This window comes from Sus scrofa, chromosome 5 (assembly GCF_000003025.6).
Source record: "Sus scrofa isolate TJ Tabasco breed Duroc chromosome 5, Sscrofa11.1, whole genome shotgun sequence".
In the NCBI taxonomy this organism is placed as follows: Eukaryota; Metazoa; Chordata; class Mammalia; order Artiodactyla; family Suidae; genus Sus; species Sus scrofa.
In genome coordinates this window covers 16,245,025-16,266,469 of record NC_010447.5, presented here as the reverse complement: position 1 = coordinate 16,266,469, position 21,445 = coordinate 16,245,025, and the positions used below count along the sequence as shown (strand labels likewise).

General features: G+C 42.8%; 2 protein-coding genes across 7 annotated transcripts in view; one reads left to right on the top strand and one right to left on the bottom strand.

Annotated features, from left to right (window-relative positions):
* The window catches only part of LARP4 (La ribonucleoprotein domain family member 4), a 176,304-nt gene that overhangs the window by 87,079 nt on the left and 67,780 nt on the right, over window positions 1-21,445 (bottom strand). The gene's annotated exons all lie outside the window — the stretch shown is intronic.
* FAM186A (family with sequence similarity 186 member A) overlaps window positions 1-21,445 on the top strand; it is a 46,934-nt gene that overhangs the window by 14,216 nt on the left and 11,273 nt on the right. Inside the window, 3 exon segments of the mRNA XM_021093091.1 lie at window positions 258-474; window positions 2,631-2,801; window positions 17,054-21,444. Coding sequence (XP_020948750.1) covers window positions 258-474; window positions 2,631-2,801; window positions 17,054-21,444 — 4,779 coding nt within the window.

Here is a 21,445-nt window from a genome sequence, read left to right as displayed (position 1 = left end):
TTAACCCAATTAGTGGGGCCAGGGATCAAACCTGAGTCCTCATGGATACTAGACTAGTTGGGTTCATTTTTGCTGAGCCACAACTCTAACTCTGAAAAACATTTTAAAGGAAAATCTGAGACTCACAGAAGAGCTAGAATTAGCAGGACTTTAATTAGGTAGCTTCATAGTGACTGTTAATGACATTCTGGGAGAAAAGTAAAGCTTATTGTCAAACTGAGGATTTATTAATATATTCTCTCTTCTTATTCTTATAGGACCTTAATATGCAGCTGAATGACATAATGGTTAATGTGCAACGGATAATAAATCGATATAGTATTGATGAGCATGTGCACTCTGGAAGGAAAATATCCCTTTCAGAACATAAGAAAAGGAGAACAAGTTTGCTGGAGAAAATAGTTAATTGTGCTAAGGCTGCTGAAATTAAAGAAAAGACTCTTGCCTTCCTCCTGGCCTGGTTGGAAGAATGGAGTAAGTTTCCAGGAGTGGTTTAAAGTTAATGAAAAAGCCAGAAGACAGAATTTTCAGTAAATTTTGAGGGATTAGAAGAAGATTAAAGAAGAAAAACTAAGGAGGTTATTTAGAGAACAACCTTCTTCTCTGTTCCAGTAAGAATAAAATAGGGAGAATATAAGCTTGCTTACTTAGTCTTGGCTACCCCAGCCTCCTTGCCTTTCTTCAAGCATGCCGGCAAGTTCTTGCCCAGGGCCTTTATGTTTCTATTTCCTTGCCTGGAACATTTTCTTGGGCCAGGGAATCCAAGCTGAAACTGGGAACTACACCACAGCTATGGCAACCCTGGCTCCCTTTCTCTAGTTGGATTCGTCTGCTGAGCTGCGACAGGAACTCCATACCTCACTTTAAAATGAAAAACGTTCTCTGTATTTCCTGTTGTGGCTCAGGAGTAACGAACCCAACTAGTATCCATGAGGACTGGGGTTCGATCCCTGGCGTCACTCCGTGGGTTAAGAATCCGGCGTTGCTGTGAGCTGAGGTGTAGGTGATAGACGCACCTCAGATTCCAAGTTGTGGTTGTGGTGTAGGCTGGTCCTGTAGTTTGATTCCACCTCTAGCCTGGGAACTTCCATATGCCTCAGGTGCAGTCCTCAAAAGACCAAAAAAAAAAAAAAAAAGAAGAAGAAAAACGAGTTATTCTCTGACCATCCCCATTCTTTATTTCCTGGAACTATCTAATATCCTTTACTTTTCTCTATTTTTTGTCTATAGCATTTCTTACAATTTGACATGCTATATAATTAGCGTTTTTTAAATTTTGTGCCTCTTTTCATTAGAACGTAAATTGGAGTTCTTGATGTGGAGCAGCGGAAACGAATCTAACTAGGAACCATGAGGTTGCAGGTTTGATCCCTGGCCTCGCTCAGTGGGTTAAGGATCTGGCATTGCCATGAGCCGTGGTGTAGGTTGCAGATGTGGCTTGGATCTTGCGTTGCTACGGCTGTGGTGTAGGCAGGCAGCTGTAGCTCTGATTTGACCCCCTAGCCTAGGAACTTCCATATGCCATGGGTGCGGGCCTAAAAAGCAAAAAGAAAAGAAAGAAAGATAAAGAAAGAAAGAAAAAGAAAAGAATGTAAATAATTTGAGGTCAGGGAATTTGTTTTAATCAATGCTGTATTTTCAGGATCTAGAACAATACATGACAGAGGCATGTACTAGGTTTTTTTGTTTTTTGTTTTGTCTTTTTGTCTTTTTTAGGGCTGCATGGAGGTTACCAGCCTAGGGTCTAAACAGAGCTGTAGCTGCCAGCATATGCCACAGCCACAGCAACTCCAGATCCAAGCTGTGTCTTTCGACCTACACCACAGCTCACGGCAACACTGGATATTTAACTCACTGAGCGAGGCCAGGGATCGAACTGCAACCTCATGGTTCCTAGTCAGATTCGCTAACCACTGAGCCGCGATGGGAACCCCAAGGCATGTATTGTTGAATGAAAGAAAGAATAAGCTGAGAATACAAAAAAAGAGAAATTTCACTTAGTTACAAGAAATCTCATGTAAAAGGGTTATAAAATACTAGACAATTTACTAAAGGAATTAATTGGGGTTTAGATCCCCAATATCAAAGCACAGTTTCACATTTAGTCAGAGAACTAAGCTAAATAGACACCTTTAATTAATTTATTTTGTTTTTTTAGGGCTGCACCTTGGGCATAAGGAAGTTCACAGGCTGGGGGTTGAATTAGAACTATGGCTGCTGGCCTATGCCACAGGCACAGCAACACCAGATCCGAGCCACATCTGCAACCTACACTGCTGCTCTCAGCAGCAACGCCAGATCCTTAACATACTGAATGAGGCCAGGGATTGAACCCGAATCCTCATGGATACCAGTCGGGTTCTTAATCCACTAAGCCACAATAGGAACTCGTCTAGACACTTTTAACCAGATTCATATTTTCGTGACCAAGACTTACCATTCAGCTTTCTATTCCAAGTCTCGTCGTTTTTCATTTCCTCATAGAGACAAGCCTCAGAATAGCAATATGAAAGAGCTATATTTCCCAGTACTACAATAATATTGAGTAGTTAGCCAATATTATAAGCCTATATGATTATAATTATTTATTGTCCTGCACAAAAGCAATTTTTTTTTTTACCCTCTTCAAGATGTCATTTTGTCTGCGATGACTGCAATTGACATCGATGAACACCACCACTGGATAGCACAAATGGAGATGTTACCGGAAACATTCAAAACCATCGAGAGCAATGTCAAGCTACTGACTAAAATTAGAGCATCTTTGCTTGAAGAAAAGAAGAAACAAAAGAAAAAATCAGGTACGTGTATAGCACAGGGAACTCTATCTAGTCACGTGTGATGGAATGTGATGGAGGATAATGTGAGAAAAAGAATGTGTGTATATATATTTATATTTAGGTATGACTGGGTCACTTTGCTGTACAGCAGAAACTGACAGAACATCGTAAATCAACCATAATAGAAAAAATAAAAATCTTAAAAAAGAGTGCTCTAAGTCACTGGAAATAGATTTAACTTTTTCTAAAAAAGAACTTTATCGATGCATTATTTCCCCATACCACAGAATTTACCCACATGAATTGCATAATTCAATCACTTTTAGTAAAAGATTTTAGACTTGTGCAACCATCACTGCAATCTAATTTTAGAACACTTTTATCATCCCCAAAAGATCCCTCAGACCTATTTGCAGTCAATCCTCTTTCCCACCCTCAGTCCCAGACGATCACTAATTTTTTTTTTCTTCTCAACATATTTGCCTTTCCAGGATATTCCAGAAAATGGAATCATATTTTACAGACTTTTATGTCTTTCATTGAGCATAATGTTCTTGAGGTTCAGCCATGTTAGAGGTCATAGCTGTAGTTTCTTCCTTTCTTTTTTTTTTCTTTTTTCTTTTTTTGTCTTTTTGCCATTTCTTGGGCTGCTCCCATGGCACTTGGAGGTTCCCAGGCTAAGGGTTGAATCGGAGCTGTAGCCACCGGCCTACGCCAGAGCCACGGCAACTCGGGATCCGAGCTGCCTCTGCGACCTACACCACAGCTCACGGCAATGCCAGATCCTTAACCCACTGAGCAAGGCCAGGGATCGAACCCACAACCTCATGGTTCCTAGTTGGATTGGTTAACCACTGAGCCACAACAGGAAATTCAGTAGTTTCTTCCTTTCTATTGCCAATTGTTTGCCTATACCAAACTTTGTTTACCCATTTACCAGTTCACGGACATGGGCATTGTTCTCACTCTTTGCCTTTTCTGAATAATGCTGCTATCAACACACATGTATAAGTTTTTGTGAGGACATAAGTTTTCATTTCTTTTTGGTAGATATCTAGGAGTAGAATTTCTATCCATTTCTATTTCTATTCATTCATTTATCTATTGCTGGTAAACTTATGTTTTGTTGTGTTTTTTTGGGGGGGGTGTCTTTTTTTTTTGTCTTTTTGTCTTTTTGTTGTTGTTGTTGTTGTTGCTATTTCTTGGGCCGCTCCCGCGGCATATGGAGGTTCCCAGGCTAGGGGTTGAATCGGAGCTGTAGCCACCGGCCTACGCCAGAGCCATAGCAACGCGGGATCCTGAGCTGCGTCTGCAACCTACACCACAGCTCACGGCAACGCCGGATCGTTAACCCACTGAGCAAGGGCAGGGACGGAACCCGCAACCTCATGGTTCCTAGTCGGATTCGTTAACCACTGCGCCAAGACGGGAACTCCTGGTAAACTTATGTTTAACTTTTAAGAAATTGTTAACTGATTTCCCAAGTGATAACACCATTTCACATTTCCATCAGCAAGGTATTAGGGTTCCAGTTTCTTCACATCCTCAACCATGCTTGCTTTCTTTCTTTCTGTCTGTCTGTCTTTCTTTTTTCTTTTTCCTTTTTTTGTTTTTTTGTTTTGTCTTTTTAGGGCCACACTTGAGGCATATGGAAATTCCCAGGGCAGGAGTTGAACTGGAGCTATAGTCCCTGGCCTACGTTACAGCAACAAGGCATTCAAGCTGTGTCTGCGACCTGCACCACGATTCAAAGCAATTTTGGTCCTTAGCCCACTGAGCAAGGCCAGGGATCGAACCTGAGTCCTCATGGATACTGGCCGGGTTAATTACCACTGAGCCATGATGGAAACTCCCATGCTTGTTATTGTTAAAGCCTTTCTAATAGATATGAAGTGGTATCTCACTGTGCTTTTTTTTTTTTTTGGCCATGTCCCCGGTATTCAGAAGTTCCTGGGCCAGGGATTGAACCCAAGCCACCTCAGTGACAACACTGAATTCTTATCCTGCTGTGCCAGGGAAATTCCCTCTCACCGTGGTCTTAATTTGCATTACTTTAATGACTAATGGTATTGAGCACTTTTTCATATGCTTATTAGTCATTCCTATATCTTCTTTTGATAAAATGTCTATTCAAATACCCATTTATATTATTGAGTTTTAAGAGTTCCTTGTATATCCTGGATACAAGTCCTTAACAGAAAAATGATTAGCAAATGTTTTCTCCAAGTCGGTAGCTTGTCTTTTCATTTCTTTTCTTTTTTTTTTCCTAGGGCTGCACCTCCGGCATATGGAGGTTCCCAGGTTAGGGGTCGAATCAGAGCTGTAGCTGCCCCCCTACGAGCAACTCGGGATCCGAGCCGAGTCTGGGACCTACACCACAGCTCATGGCAACACCAGATCCTTGATCCACTGAGCAAGGCCAGGGATCAAACCAGCAACCTCATGGTTCCTAGTTGGATTCATTTCCGCTGCGCCATGACCGGAACTCTGTCTTTTCATTTTCTTAATGGTGCCTTGAAGCCCAAAAGTATTTAATTTTGATGAAGTTCAATCAATTCATAATTTTTCTCTTATATGGATCATAGTTTTAGTGTTGTATTAAGAACTTGTGTCAGGGAGTTCCCGTCGTGGCGCAGTGGTTAACGAATCTGACTAGGAACCATGAGGTTGCGGGTTCGGTCCCTGCCCTTGCTCAGTGGGTTAAGGATCCGGCGTTGCCGAGAGCTGTGGTGTAGGTTGCAGTCGCGGCTCAGATCCCTTGTTGCTGTGGCTCTGGCGTAGGCCAGAGGCTACAGCTCTGATTAGACCCCTAGCCTGGGAACCTCCATATGCCACAGAAGCGACCCAAAGAAATAGCAAAAAGACAAAAAAAAAAAAAAAAAAGAAAAGAACTTGTGTCAGGGTTCAACCATGGACCCAGAAACAGAAGGGGGTTACATATAATCTAACTATCTGCCTATCTACCTATTTATCTATCACATTGTAATTGAGGAACATACTTCGTATTATTTTAATCCTTTTAAATTTATTGACACTTGCTTTATAGTCTAGTACACTAGTATGATCTATTCTGGAGAGTGTTCCATGTGTGGGTTTTTTGGTTTTGTTTTTTTTTTTTTTGTCTTTTGTCTTTTGTCTTTTTAGGGCAGCACCCGAGGCATATGGAGGTTCCCAGGCTAGGGGTCTAATTGGAGATGTAGCCCTTGGCCTTCCAGAGCCACAGCAACCCGGGATCCGAGCCGCGTCTGCGACCTACACCACAGCTCACGGTAACGCTGGATCCTTAACCCATTGAGCAAGGCCGGGGATGGAACCCACAACCTCATGGTTCCTAGTCGGATTCGTTAACCACTGAGCCACAACCTCCATGTGTTCTTGAAAAGAATAATCATTGTTGGGCAGAGGGTTTATAATGGGGGTTGGGAGTTCCCATCGTGGCTCAGCGGAAACGAATCTGACCAACATCCTTGAGGACGCAGTTTTGATCCCTGACCTCTCTCAGTGGGTTAAGGATCTGGCATTGCCGTGAGCTGTGGTGTAGGTTGAAGAGGTGGCTTGGATCTGGCATTGTTGTGGCTGTGGTGTAGGCCAGTGGCTGCAGCTCTGATTCAACACCTAGCCTGGGAACTTACATATGCCATGGGTGCAGCCCTAAAAAGACAAAATAAAATAAAATAAAATAAAATATACTGTGGTTTTTTTTTTGGACTTCCTGTTGTGGCGCAGCAGAAACAAATTGACTAGAACCCATGATGTTTTGGGTTCGATCCCTGTCCTTGCTCAGTGGGTTAAGGAATGATGTTGCCTCAAGCTGTGGTGTAGGCTGGCAGCTGTAGCTTGGATTGGCCCTCTATCCTGGGAACTTCCATATACCTCGGCTGAGGCCCTAAAAAGCAAAAAAAAAAAAAAACATATATATATATATATATATATATATATATATATATATATACACACACACACACATATATATGTATATATATTTATATGTGTGTGTATATATATGTGTGTATGTATATATACTGGTTTTGTTGTTGTTGTTCTTTGTTTTCATTTTTGGCTGCCCCACAGCATATGGCTCTCCTGGGCCAGGAATCAGATCCAAGCTGCAGTCATGACCTAAGCCACAGCTGCAGCAACGCCAGATTCTTAGCCCACTGTGCCAGGCCAGGGATCAAACCCACATGCCAGTGCTTCCAAGATGCCACTAATCTCATTGTGCCACAGTGGGAGTTCCTGTTGTGTTGTTCTAGTTTTCTATGTATATCTTTACTGATTTTCTATCTAGTTGTTCTATCCATTACCAAGAGTGGGATAAAATAAAAGAAAAAATACACTAAAAAACAAAGCAAAACAAAAAATCCTGCATCCCAGTGTTCCCAAGATGCCACTGATTCAGTTGTGTCACAGTGGGAACTCCTGTAGAATCTTTTTTTTTTTTTTGGTCTTAAAGTCTATTTTGTCTGATATTAGTATAGTCTCTCTAGCTCCTTTATGGTTACTGCTAGCAAGATTGAATCAAAGATGTGTTACTTATAGTTGGATCTTTTGGTGTTTTCTTTAATACTATCTGGCAATCTCTGACTTTTGATTGGAGTGTTTAATTCATTCATATTGAATGTAATTATTGATATGGTTGGATAAATACCTGCTATTTTACTGTTTTTCTAATTCTCCTATTCTTCTTCTCCTCTTTTCTTTCTTTCTTTCTTTTTTTTTTTTTTGCTTTTTAGGCACATATATTTATGTCACACATATGGCATATTGAAGTTCCCAGGCTAGGGATCAAATCAGAGCTGTGCCTGCCTCCTTATGCCACAGCCACAGTAACGCAGGATCCGAGCTGCATCTGTGACCTACACCACAGCTCACAGCAATGCCAGATCCTTTAACACACTGAGCGAGGCCAGGGATCGAACCTGCATCCTCATGGATGCTAGTCATGTTCGATCCACTGAGCCACAGCGGGAACTCCCATATTCTCTTCTTTACTGCCCTCTGTATTAAACAGATTTATTTATTTATTTATTTTTAGCCACACCCGAGGCATGTGGAAGTTCCCAGGCCAAGGATCTAACCCACACTGCAGTTGCTACTTACACACAACTGCATAATACCAGATCCTTAACCCACTGTACCAAAATGGAACTTCCCTCACATTCATTTTAAATTTAATTTTTTCCCCCTTTTTCAGCCACCCCCAAAGTATATGGAAATTCCCAAGTCAGGGACTGAACCCACACCTCAGCAGCAGTTTGAGCTGCTGCAGAGACACTACCAGATCAACACTGCACCATAGCGGGAACTCCTCACATTCTCTTGGGCCGCTCCCGAGGCATATGGAGGTTCCCAGACTAGGAGTCGAATCAGAGCTGTAGCCGCCGACCTACGCCAGAGCCACAGCAACGTGGGATCCAAGCCAAGTCTGCAATCTACACCACAGCTCACGGCAACGCTGGATCCTTAACCCACTGAGCGAGGCCAGGGATCGAACCCGCAATCTCACGGTTCCTAGTCAGATTCGTTAACCACTGCGTCACGATGGGAACTCCCCTCCTTAGGTTTTCTTGGCTGATAGTTTCTCAGACTTTTCTTTGTGTTTGATGTCCTTGACAGGTTTGAGGTTACCAGTCATGCATACTGTAAGATGCCCCTCTGTTGGAATTCATCTGATAATTTTCTCATATTCATCCTGGGGTTATGGGGTTTTGGGAGAAAGCTCATAGAGGTAAAGTACCATTGTCACAATATCATTTCAAGGGTACATATTATCAAGTGATTTATGACTGGATGTTGACCTTGATCACCTAGCTAAAATACTGCTTGTCAGGTTTCTCCACTGCAAACTTATTCTTTTCCCTCATTTTCCATACTGTGCTCTCTATAAAAGGAAGTCTGTATGTGTAGCTCACATTAAAGGAATGGGGAGTTATGCTCCTCTTCCTCTGGGGTGGAGCAGCTATATAAATTATTCAAAATTTTTATGCACAAGAGTCTGTCTACCTAGTAATTTATTATTAATTCAAAATGAACTCACTCTAATACTTTGGGTTATAATCCAGTACTACTTTATTTTCTCAATCAAGTTGTTCCAGCTTTGGCCATCAACACCTCTTTCAGCTGGTTCCTGTGCCTCTTGGACATATCCAGTTAATGTGGTTTATTCTCATCTTTTTATTTTTAGCATTTCCTTACTTTCTGATACTTACAAGATGCTTCAGATTCATCTTGAATGTTTCCTGCCTCAATCCTATGATCTGGCATTTCTCCAAGGATTTCTATTTTTTTTAATTGGAGAACAGTATTAAAAACGAAGATCTGGGAGTTCCTGTCCTGGCTCAGAGGTAACGAACCTGACTAGTATCCATGAGGATGAGGGTTCGATCCCTGGCCCCACTCAGTGGGTTAAGGTTCTGGCAGTGCCAAAAGCTGTGGTGTAGGTTGCAGATACGGCTCGGATCTGGCATTGCTGTGGCTGTGGCGTAGGTCAGCAGCTGTAGCTCTGATTTCACCCCTAGCCTGGGAACTTCCATACGCTGCACCTGCAGCCCTAAAAAAACAAACAAAACAAAACAAAACAAAAAAATAAGATCTGATTGCTAGGTGTGGTCAGTGCTATTATGGCATGTAAATTCCATTCAGCCCTCTCAATGTGACAGAGCAACGAAAAAACGTGTGTATGAATAACCATAAATATACACATATCTATAAATATTTTGTATATAATCTTATGTAATTTCTTTAAGCTAAACATGAGTTCTTTTTTTTTTTTTTTTTTTGTCTTTTTAGGGCCACACTCATATGGAAGTTCCCAGGCTAGAGGTCAAATCGGAGCTGTAGCTGTTGGACACAGCTAACACAGCCACAGCCATGCCAGATTTGAGCCGTGTCTGCAACCTTCACACAGCTCAAGGCATTGCCAGATCCTTAACCCACTGAGTGGGCCCAGGGATTGAACCCACATCCTTGTGGATCCTAGTTGGGTTCATTACCGCTGAGCCACAACAGGAACTCCTAAACATGAGTTCTTCTTTTCTTTTTTTTTTTTTTTTTTGCCTTTTTCTAGGGCAGCTCCCACGGCATATGGAGGTTCCCAGGCTAGGGGTCTAATCAGAGCTGTAGCCACTGGCCTATGCCAGAGCCACAGCAGCGTGGGATCCAAGCCACATCTGCCATCTACACCATAGCTCATGGCAACGCCAGATCCTTTTAACCCACTGAGGGAGGCCAGGGATGGAACCCGAAACCTCATGGTTCCTAGTCAGATTCATTAACCACTGCGCCACAACGGGATCCCCTAAACATGAGTTCTTATTCATGCTTTTAACTCTTAACTCTAATTCATTATCACATGGGTCATTCTAGCTCCCTCCCCTTTCTTACAGGTAAATTCCTACCCAAACAATGAGAAACCTGTTCCTATCATCTGCCATGCATTTACTCAATTTTCAGTTCCAGTATACATGTACAGCAGTATCAGAATTATTAATCCATACCTCTGTGGGAACTACTTATCAACTAGAATACGGCCCTCATATGTAGTTCATTTTGCCTTTAAAATGAACTTACAATGCCTTACAGAATCCTTTCATTTCCAGTTTCTTAGATCAGCAACACTTCCCCGGCCCCACCCCTCCAGTTTCTTTCAGTGAGGTTGTGTCATATCTTTCTGGTACAATTAGATTCTCTTATCATAGTCTGAATTTCCTCCTGGGTTCCCCTGACCTCCTAGATGGTCATTTTTAAACATGCACCTATACTATTTCACTCTTTGTACTGTAGAGTTCTGTGTCATGTGTCCACCATTACGGCAGCATAAGGAATAGTTTCTCCTTCCTAAAAATGCCTTTGGGAGTTCCCGTCGTGGCTCAGTGGTTAACAAATCCGACTAAGAACCATGAGGTTGCGGGTTCGATTCCTGGCCTTGCTCAGTGGGTTAAGGATCTGGCGTTGCCGTGAGCTGTGGTGTAGGTTGCAGACGTGGCTTGGATCCCACGTTGCTGTGGCTCTGATGTAGGCCAGAGGCTACAGCTCTGATTAGACCCCTAGCCTGGGAATCTCCATATGCCACAGAAGTGGCCCTAGAAATGGCAAAAAAAAAAAGGACCAAAAATAAATAATAAATAAATAAATAATAAATAAATAAAATTATAAAAAAAATAAATAAATAAAAATGCCTTTGTATCATCCTTCCCCTCTCTCTCCATGACTCTGGCATATCACTGTTTTTTAGTGTCCCTGTAGTTTTGACTTATGAATAATGTCATATGATTGCAATTATGCAGTATATAGCTTTCTCAGACTGGTTTCTCTCTCTAGCAATTTACATTTAAGTTTCCTCCACATTTTGGGAGGGGTGAATAACTTATTTTTTTTGGAGTTCCTGTCGTGGCTCAATAGTTAACAAATCCAATTAGGAACCTTGAGGTTGCGGGTTCGATCCCTGGCCTTGCTTGGTGGGTTAAGGATCTGGCATTGCCGTGACCTGTGGTGTAGGTCACAGACGCAGCTTGGATCCCGCGTTGCTGTGGCTGTGGCATAGGCCGACAGCTACAGTTCCGATTAGACCCCTAGCCTGGGAACCTCCATATGCCTCAGGTACAGCCCTAGAAAAGGCAAAAAACAAACAAAAAAACTCTTATTTTTTATTGCTGAATAATATTCCATTGTACAGGTGTACCACAGTTTATCTACCTATTGAAGGACATTTTGGCTGCTTCCAGGTTTTGGTGATTCCTATAAATATTCTCAAGCAAGTTTTTTGTGTGGACATAAGCTTTCACATTAATTGGGCAAATACCTAGAAGCATGATCAGTGGATCAAATGCTAAGACTACATTACTCTGCAAGTAATTTTGTAAGAAACTGCCAAACTGTCTACTCAAGTATCTGTACCATTTTTCATTCTCACCAGCAATTAACAAGAGTTCCTATTGTTCCATATGCTTTTCATCATTTTAGCTCTTTTAATATATATGTAAAAGTACCTCACTGTAATTTCACTTCTCTAATGACAAGTGATATTGAGCATCTTTTCATATGCTTACTTGCTGTTGGTATATATTATTTCTTTTTTTTTTCATTTGAACACTCACTCATGTATTTATTCTTTCATTTTGTAATCGTACATGCATTCATACAAAACATTTACCAAGTGTTTATTGCATGTTACTTGTCTTGGAAGGTGAGGAAGGAAGGCAGTTCTTTAACTTTCTATGCAAAACTATTTCCTTTTTCCCATTTTTTAGTTTTTTGCTTTTTAGGGTCACACCTGCAGCATATGAAAGTTCCCAGGCTAGGGGTCTAATCAGAGCTGCAGCTGCCAGCCTTCACCACAGCCACAGCAACTTGGGATCCGAGCCATGTCTGTAACCTACATCACAACTCACAGCAATACCAGATCCCTGACTCACTGAGGGAGGCCAGGGATCGAACCTGCATCCACATGGATACTAGTGGGATTCGTTTCTGCTGTGCCACAGTGGAAACTCCCTCCATTTTTTAAAAAGTTTTATTGAAGTATAGCTGATTTACAATGTTGTGATAATTTCTACTGTAAAATGAAGTGATTCAGTTATACATGTACACACATCCATTCCTTTTCAGATTCTTTTCCCATATAGACCATCACAGAATGTTGGGTAGACTTCCCTGTGCTATCCAGTACTTCTCCATTGGCCAATCATTCCATATACCACAGTGTGCATATGCCAATCCCAAACCGCTAGTCCATGCCTCCCACCTATCCCCTTTAGTAACCATAAGTTTGTTTTCAAGTCTGTGAGTCTGTTTCTGTTCTGCAGATAAGTTTGTTTGTATCCTTTTTAAAGATTCATCATACAAGTGATATCATATGATATTTATCTTTCACCATCTGACTAACTTCACTTAATATGATACTCTCTAGGTCCATTCATTTTGCTAAAAATGACATTATTTCATTCTTTTTTATGGCTTAGTAATATTCCATTGTATATTGTACATCGTCTTTATCCATCCCTCTATTGATGAACGTTTAGGTTGCTCCCATGTCTTGAATATTGTAAACAGTGCTGTAATAAACATTGGGACGCATGTATCTTTTTGAATTATGGGCTTTCTCTGGCTAGAAGCTCAGGAGTGGAATTGCTGGTATATATTACTTCTTACCTTCATTAAAAAAAAAATTAGAGTTGTACATGCATACTACCTTGGGAAGCATGTACTTATTTCAGTGAATGAATGTGATAGCTCTTCTGTAATACACTTAGAGAAGAATTTAAAAACACATGCAATAAGGATGGTTATGAGAGTTGTACATGCATGCTGCTTTGGGAAGATTGTTATTTCAAGGAATGGCTGTCTTACCTTCCAGGAATCTAGCATCAAATTTACTGGTGTTTTTTTGTTTTGTTTTGTTTGTTGGCCACGCCCACAACATGCAGAAATTCCCTGGCCAGGGATTGAACCTGTACCGCAGTAGCAGTTGGAACCACAGCAGTGAAAACATTGGATCCTTAACTTACTGCACCACAAGAGAATTCTGCTGGTTATTTTTGGAGAATAATTTTGCTGGATATAGAATTCTTGGTTAGCAGTGTTATTCTTTAAGCAGTTTAAATATATCATCCCACTGCCTTCTGTCTCCACTCTTTCTGATAAGAAATGACCTGTTAAATTTATTGTGGTTTCCCTGTTCTTAATGAGTAATTTTTCTCTTTTTGCTTAAAGATTCTCACTTTGGCTTTTAAGAGTTTGACTATGATGTTCTAGGTATGGATCTTTTTGTGTTTATCTACTTAGAATTTGCTGAGCTTCTTGAATGTGTAGATTATGTTTTTCATTGAATTTGGAATGATTTGGCCAATACTTCTTCCTTTTTTTTGTTTTTTTGTTTTGATCTTTTTGCCATTTCTTGGGCCCTCCCATGGCATATGGAGGTTCCCAGGCTAGGGGTCGAGTCGGAGCTGTAGCCACCAGCCTCCACCAGAGCCACAGCAACGTGGGATCCAAGCCTCATCTGCAACCTACACCACAGCTCACAGCAACACCAGATCCTTAACCCACTGAGCAAGGGCAGGGACCGAACCCGAAACGTCATGGTTCTTAGTCGGATTCGCTAACTACTCAGCCACGATGGGAACTCCTGGCCATTATTTCTTTATATGTATTTAATGTCCCTCTCTCCTCTTCTAGGATTTATATTGCTTGTATACTTGTATGCTTGATGGTGTCCCATAAGTCTCTAAGGATTTTTTAATTTTTCTTTATTCTTTTTCCTCCTTGCTCTTCAAATTAGACAATTTCTAGTAAATCTTTTTTTTTCTTTTTAAGGCCAAACCCAAGACATATGGAAGTTCCTAGGCTAGGGGTTGAATCAGAGCTGCAGCTGCCAGTTTATACCACAGCTACAGCAAGGTGGGATTCGAGACATGCCTGCGACCTACACTACAGCTTGCAGCAATGCTGGATGCTTAACCCACTGAGCAAGGCCAGGGATCAAACCTGCATTCTCATGGATACTAGTTGGGTTCTTAACCCGCTGAGCCACAATGGGAACTCCAATCTAGCATCAGATTTGCTGGTTTATTTTCTCCTGTCAGTTCAAATGTGCCGTTGAGTCCCTTTGGTGAAATTTTTTTTTTTTTTTTTTTTGGCTGCACTCAAGTTATGTGGAAGTTCTTCAGCCAAGGATCAAACTTACCACCTGAATCACAGCAGTGACAATATCAGATCCCCAACTGCTAGGCCACAAGGGAATGTCCCTTTGGGTGAATATTTCATTTCAGTTGTACTACTTACTAATGCTGTTTTTTCCATTTGTATCCTTTTTTAAGATTCCACGTACAAGTGCTATCATATGATATTTATTTTTCACTGTCTAACTTCACTTAATATAATACTCTCTAGGTCCATTCATTTTGCTAAAAATAACATTATTTCATTCTTTTTTATGGCTTAGTAATATTCCGCTGTATATTTTACCATATCATCTTTATCCATCCCTCTATTGATGAACATTTAGGTTGCTTCCATGTCTTGGCTATTGTAAATAGTGCTATAATGAACATTGGGAGCATGTATCTTTTTGAATTTCCATTTCTTTATCGATAGCCTCTATTTGATGAGTAATTGTCATTATACTTTTCTTCTTCTTCTTTTTTTTTTTTTTTTTTAGGGCCACACCTGTGGCATATGGAAGTTCCCAAGCTAGGGGTCGAATCAGAGCTACAGCTGCAGTCCCAAGACACAGCCACAGCCACAGAGGATCCAAACTGTCTGTGACCTACACCACAGCTCATGGCAACTCTGGATCTTTAACCCACTGAGTGGGGCCAGGAATTGAACCTGCATCCTCATGGATACTAGTGGGTTTCTTAACCTGCTGCACCTCAACAGGAACTGCCTAAACATATTTATAACTGTTTCTTTGCATGTCTTTTTTGTGATAAGTCCAACATCTGCCCACCTCCTCACCTTGCTCCTGAACAATATTTATTGACTGATTTTTCCTATTTTTTTTTGCATGTTTAATATTAAAAACCGGACATTTTGTGTCCATTGACAGATGAATGGATTAAGAAGATGTGGTACATAAATACAATAGAACATTACTCAGCCATAAAAAAGACAAAATAGGAGTTCCCGTCGTGGCGCAGTGGTTAACGAATCCGACTAGGAACCATGAGGTGGAGGGTTCGATCCCTGCCCTTGCTCAGTGGGTCAAGGTTCCAGCGTTGCCGTGAGCTGTGGTGTAGGTCGCAGACTCGGCTTGGATCCCACGTTGCTGTGGCTCTGGCATAGGCCAGCGGCTACAGCTCCGATTCGACCCCTAGCCCGGGAACCTCCATATGCCGCAGGAGTGGCCCAAGTAATGGCAAAAAGACAAAAAAAAAAGAAGACAAAATAATGCCATTTGCAGCAACATGGATGGAACTAGAGACTCTCATAATAAGTGAAGTAATCCAGAAAGAAAAGACAAATACTATAAGATATCATTTATTTATGAAACCTGTAATATGGAACAGATGATCCTATCTAAAAAAACAAACAAACAAAAAAAACCCCACACACAAAAAAACAGAAACAGGTCATGGCCAAGGAGAGCAGACTTGGGGTTTCCAAGGGGAAAGGGGAGGGAGTGTGATGTATGGGCATTTGGGGAGTTTTGGGGATACAAACTGTTATATTTGGAATGGATGGATAATGGGACCCCACTGTACAGCACAGGGAAATGTGTGTGATTGGGTCACTTTGCTGTATGACAGAACTTGATCAAACATTATAAATCAACTACACTTTAATAAAAAAATTAAAAATGAAACATTATAGAGCAGAAAAAAGAAAAAACCTGGAAATTTTAGATTTTATATACACATACATTATATATATATACACACACATATATATAAATTTTTCTTCTTTTTGTCTTTTGTCTTTGCAGGGCTGGACCCACAGCATATGGAATTTCCCACGCTAGGGGTTGAATCGGAGCTGCATCTACCATCTATCCCACAGTTCACAGCAACGACAGCCATGACAGGAACTCCATATATATATGTGTGTGTATGTGTGTGTATATATTTTTTTGTCTTTTAGGCCCAGAACTGTGGTATATGGAAGTTCCCAGGCTAGGGGTAGAATCAGAGCTACAGTTGCTGACCTACACCAACACAGGATCTGAGCCGCATCTGTGACCTACACCACAGCTCATGGCAATGCTGGATCCTTAACCTACTGAGTGAGGCCAGGGATCGAACCCACATCCTCATGGATTCTAGTCGGGTTCATTACTGCTGAGCCATGATGAGAACTCCTCCCTGTGTGTGTGTGTGTGTGTGTGTGTGTGTGTGTGTATGTTTTTTTAATGGCTGTGCCCTACGCCACAGCTGTGGCAATGCCGAATTCTTAACCTACTGCACTGGGGACCAAGGATCAAACCTGTGCCCTGGCACTGCAGAGACGCTGCCTGATCCTGTTTCACCATAGTGGAAACTCTTCATTTTTGCTTTTATTTACTTTTTTTCTTTACACCTTGCTTTTATTTAAAAAAAAAAATTTAATGGCCACATCCATGACATATGGCAGTTCCTGGGCCAGATATTGAATCCAAGCTTCAGTTGTGAGTATGCTAGATCCCCTAACCCACCTTGCCAGGCCAGGGATGGAACCCGTGCCTCTACAGTGACCAGAGATATTGAGGCTAAACTTCTTAAGCTTAAACATAGATAGAACACAATGCAAAAGAAGAAATGAGCTCTCATCATTTGAAGTTTTTATTTTTTTCCTTCTAGCGTCTAGAGGTTCTCTGTGGAAATCTTGGAAAGAAAGAGTTATAAAGCGACCTGCAACAGCTCATGCTTTAAGACCAGATCAGATGATTAGTGATGAATTTGCAACAAACAGAAAGATTTCAGAAATCCAAGATATGCTGCAGGAACTCATAGGTACTGCAATGTTCAATAAATTGGAAAACAATGCTATTAAATATATATCATCAACAATAGCAAACCTTTCTAAAGCTTTAAGTACACTAAATGATGAAGTGAAAATTATTAGCCTCCAAGGTACCAATATGTATATAAATGAGACAGATGAAAAAGGAATTTCTCTGAAGATAATACAAGATCTCAGTGAAAAAAATGAAATGCTTCAGCAGAAACTTCAAAAAGCAGAAGAAAACTATGAACAACTTCTTCGATCCAGAGGTGCAGAACTCAAAGCATTACCCACATCAGCACTGAAAGTGTTACCTGAACCTTCTCGAGAGTCATCCACGGCCACTAGCCAAGGTGGCATAGAAGACAGTATAGACAATATTTTGGCCAATGAATTTGCAAACATTGTAGATAAGTCCCAAAGAAAAGGGACCACACCTCTGGGGAGAAGGCGGAACTCAGCTATTTCACATGCAGCCCCAGTGGAAATGTTTCCTGATTTAACTGAGCAGCAGCACCCTTTACCTGAAAAAAAACAGAAAAAGTCTTCTAAAGATATCCCTGAAGATAAGGTATCAGTGGAGAAAGGTGCTGCCATTCAGGAAGATGTGCCTGATCAGCATCAGTCACAGAAACAAAAGCACACAAAAGGCCCATATGTGAAGGAGACCTCTGAATCAACTCTGAGTGATGACAAAGGTAAACAGAAAGTCTCGGGGACCAAACTCGATCACGACTTGGACTTACAAGCGCTGGAAAAGAAAAGAAAAGAAAAGAAATCCTTTTCTGAAGCCAAATCAAAGTCAGTTCCTGAAACAAAAAGCCAACATCCCCCTGCCGATTTTCCTTCTATGGACACAAAGAGCCAAGGCAGCAGAGATGGAACAAGCGGTATATGGGAACTGCTCAGGAAGGCCAAACTTGAACCTTCGCTTAGCAAAAGTCCCAATGCTTCAGAGAAAAAAGAGGAACTCACCCCTGTGTCAATGGATAAAGAGGGCAAAAAGGAGGGGGCAAAAATGAGTAGCCAGGTAGAGCCATCCAGTGTCAGCCAACTTGATTATTCCTCTGAGAAGGTAAAACTAAAAGGAAAGAAACAACAAATCTCTCCAGGAACCACTGCAAGCAAAGAAGAAAAAACTGAGGAGAAGGATATGGTGGCCCTTGCCCAGACAGTCAAGTCTCATGAACTTGTTAAAACACAACCTAGGATAACTAAAGAGACTTTAGGAATTGCAGATGACAAAAGTGAACAGAGTAACCTGGAAGCATTTCAGGAAGCCATAGTGTCATTCCTAAAAGAGAAAATCGATGCCACAGGAAAGCCTTTGGATAAAAAGACAGTGCCAAAAGAAGAGTTATTAAAGAGAGCAGAAGTTGAAAAATTAGGAATCATAAAGTCAAAAATGGAGGAATATTTCCAAAAAGTGGCTGAAAATGTGGCAAGAATCTTGAGAAAGTACAAAGATATAAAAAATGCAGTTGGAGAGAAACCTATGAAACAAAAAAAGGTAGTCTCATTTATGCCGGGACCACATGTTCAGAAGTCGCTGAGCGCAAAGTCGGAAATTAACACCTTACTTTCACATGAGAGCCTTGACCCACTAACTGATAATTTAATACAAATGATCTTGACTGAAATCGAAAGTGAAGGAGATATCCCAGCAGCCTCAACAGTAGGGCGAGATCATAAGGAGAAGGAAAAGCAAAGGAGGGAGGAGTATTTGCAAGAGGGTCGACAAAAGAATTTTGGTACCATTTCGAAACACCAGTTGCAAGAAGAGAAGAGCTATGAGATGATAAATAAGAATTTGGAGAAGGAAGGCACATGGCTCCTGATGAAGGAGGAAAAGCAAGAGCAACAGAAGCAGAAACAGTGGCAGGAAGAAGAGGTGTGGAAAGAACAGCAAAAACAGAGGATGTCAAAGCAGATTGAACCGGGTAAGAAGAAAAAGCAAAGGGAAGAGGAGAACGAAAGGCGTCTGGAGGCAGAGGAGCAGCAGCTGGAAGCATGGAAGCAAAAAATGAAAGTACAAGAAGTACCTCTGGAGAAGGAGAAAGGACAGCAGATGATACAGGTTCAGAAGAAAGTGAGGTATCTGGAGCAAGAGAGCAGTTGGAAGGAAGCGGAGGAGAAGCAGAAGCCAAGGAAAAAGGCAGAGGACCAAAAAAGGCAGACGCAGAAAACAGCAAAGGAGATGAAGACGTTACAAGAACTAGTCCAGGCGCTCAGTCAAACGTCGGTGACATGGTCTCCCAGGTGGAAGAGCACACCGAAAGCCACAGCCCAGCTACACCAAAGAAAAGAGTTCGATGGGAATCTGAAGAAATTAGGGGCTCTTCCCGATGGAAAGTACCCCGTACCAATTGTTCCTCCCATCTCCACGCGACCTTCCTCACCTGGGGGCTTTTCTATTTCTGGACAGCCTCCCACAAAGTTAATCACTCTCACCCCTCAGCAGGCCCCTCTTTTTACCCCTGAAGAGGCCCAGGCACTGGGAATCACTCCCACTTCTTATCAGGTTCAGGCATTGGGGGAAACTCCTACTCCTAAAATGTCTCAGGGTTTAGGAGCAGCCCATACTCCTGAGCAGGCCTGGGCACTGGGGTTCCCTGTTACCCCTGAGCAGGCCCAGGCCCAAGGCATCACCCTCACCCCTCAGCAAGTCCAGGCACTGGGGACCCCCATCACCCCTGAGCAGGCCCGGGCACCAAGGATCCCCGTCACCGTTGAGCAGGCCCAGGCACTGGGGCTCCATGCCACCCCTGAGCAGGCCCAGGCACTGGGGATCCCCGTCACCATTGAGCAGGCCCAGGCACTGGGGCTCCATGCCACCCCTGAGCAGGCCCAGGCACTGGGGATCCCCGTCACCATTGAGCAGGCCCAGGCACTGGGGATCCCCGTCACCATTGAGCAGGCCCAGGCACTGGGGCTCCATGCCACCCCTGAGCAGGCCCAGGCACTGGGGATCCCCGTCACCATTGAGCAGGCCCAGGCACTGGGGATCCCCGTCACCATTGAGCAGGCCCAGGCACTGGGGCTCCATGCCACCCCTGAGCAGGCCCAGGCACTGGGGATCCCTATCACTCCTGAGCAGGCCGGGGCACTGAGGATCCCCATCACTGCTCAGCAGGCCCAGGCGCTAGGGATCCATGTCACCCTTCAGCAGGCCCAGGATTTGGGGGCTCCTTTCCCTTTAGGACAGGCTCAAGCGTTGGGTGTTTCTCTCTCCCCAGAACAGTTTGGGGAATTAGGGGTCCATCTCACCTCAGATAAAGCCTATGCCTCAAAATCTGCCCATACCCCAGAACAAATCCAACCTTTAGGAACCCCCTTTACCCTAGGGCAGGCCCAGTCCATGGGTGTTACTCTTCTGTCTGAGCAGGACCTGATATCAAGAGCTCCTCTCAGTGATGAGCAGCCCTCAAAGCCCTGGGCTGGTTCTCCTTCAGGACACACCCTGGAAGCTGGGATCTTTACCACTACTGATAAATCTGTCATCGCACATGCTCCTCGCATTCCTAGGAAGTCCCCAGCACCATCTGCTCCTGTTGCTGAGAAGTCCCTGAGGTTTGAGGTCCCTTCTACTACTTTGCGGACATCTCCATTTCCTTTTACACCATCTCCTTTTGTCCCTGAGAAATCCCCAGGAATGAGGATTCCTTCAGACCCGAGGAAGCTCCTGGCACCACAAATTTTTCCTTCCCCTAGACAGATCCCAGTTTCTAAGGGTCAGTCCACCTCTGTTAAGTTCCCGACACCAGCCCCTAGCCCAATATCTCAGCTGCCTCCCATCCCAGGACAGCCTCTTGCACTGGAAGCCCTCCTCGTTTCTAGGCAAGGCTTCGTATCTGAGGACTCTCTGACTCCCCAGTCACCTCTGATGTCGAAGCCCCTTCTTGATTCTAGACAACCCCTTAGCTCTAGAGTCCCAGCCACCTCTGCACAGATTCCCAGTATCGTGGCTCCTCTCTCTCTTAGGAAGCCTTTGGTTCCTTGGGCCTCTTCCATCCCTGGGGAGCTCTTGGAATCTAGACCCTTAACCCTCTCTGAGCAGCTTCAGGCATCCCAGACCCCTGCCACCCATGGCCAATCTCCCTATTTACAAGCCTCTAATATCCTTCGGCAGCATCTGCCACCACGGACTCTTCCTGGGCAAGCTTCCCCACTCTGGATCTCTCCCATACCTGGGCCTCCCCCAACACTACTGGCTCCCTCAATCTCTGGAAGGCCCAGGAGGATTTGCC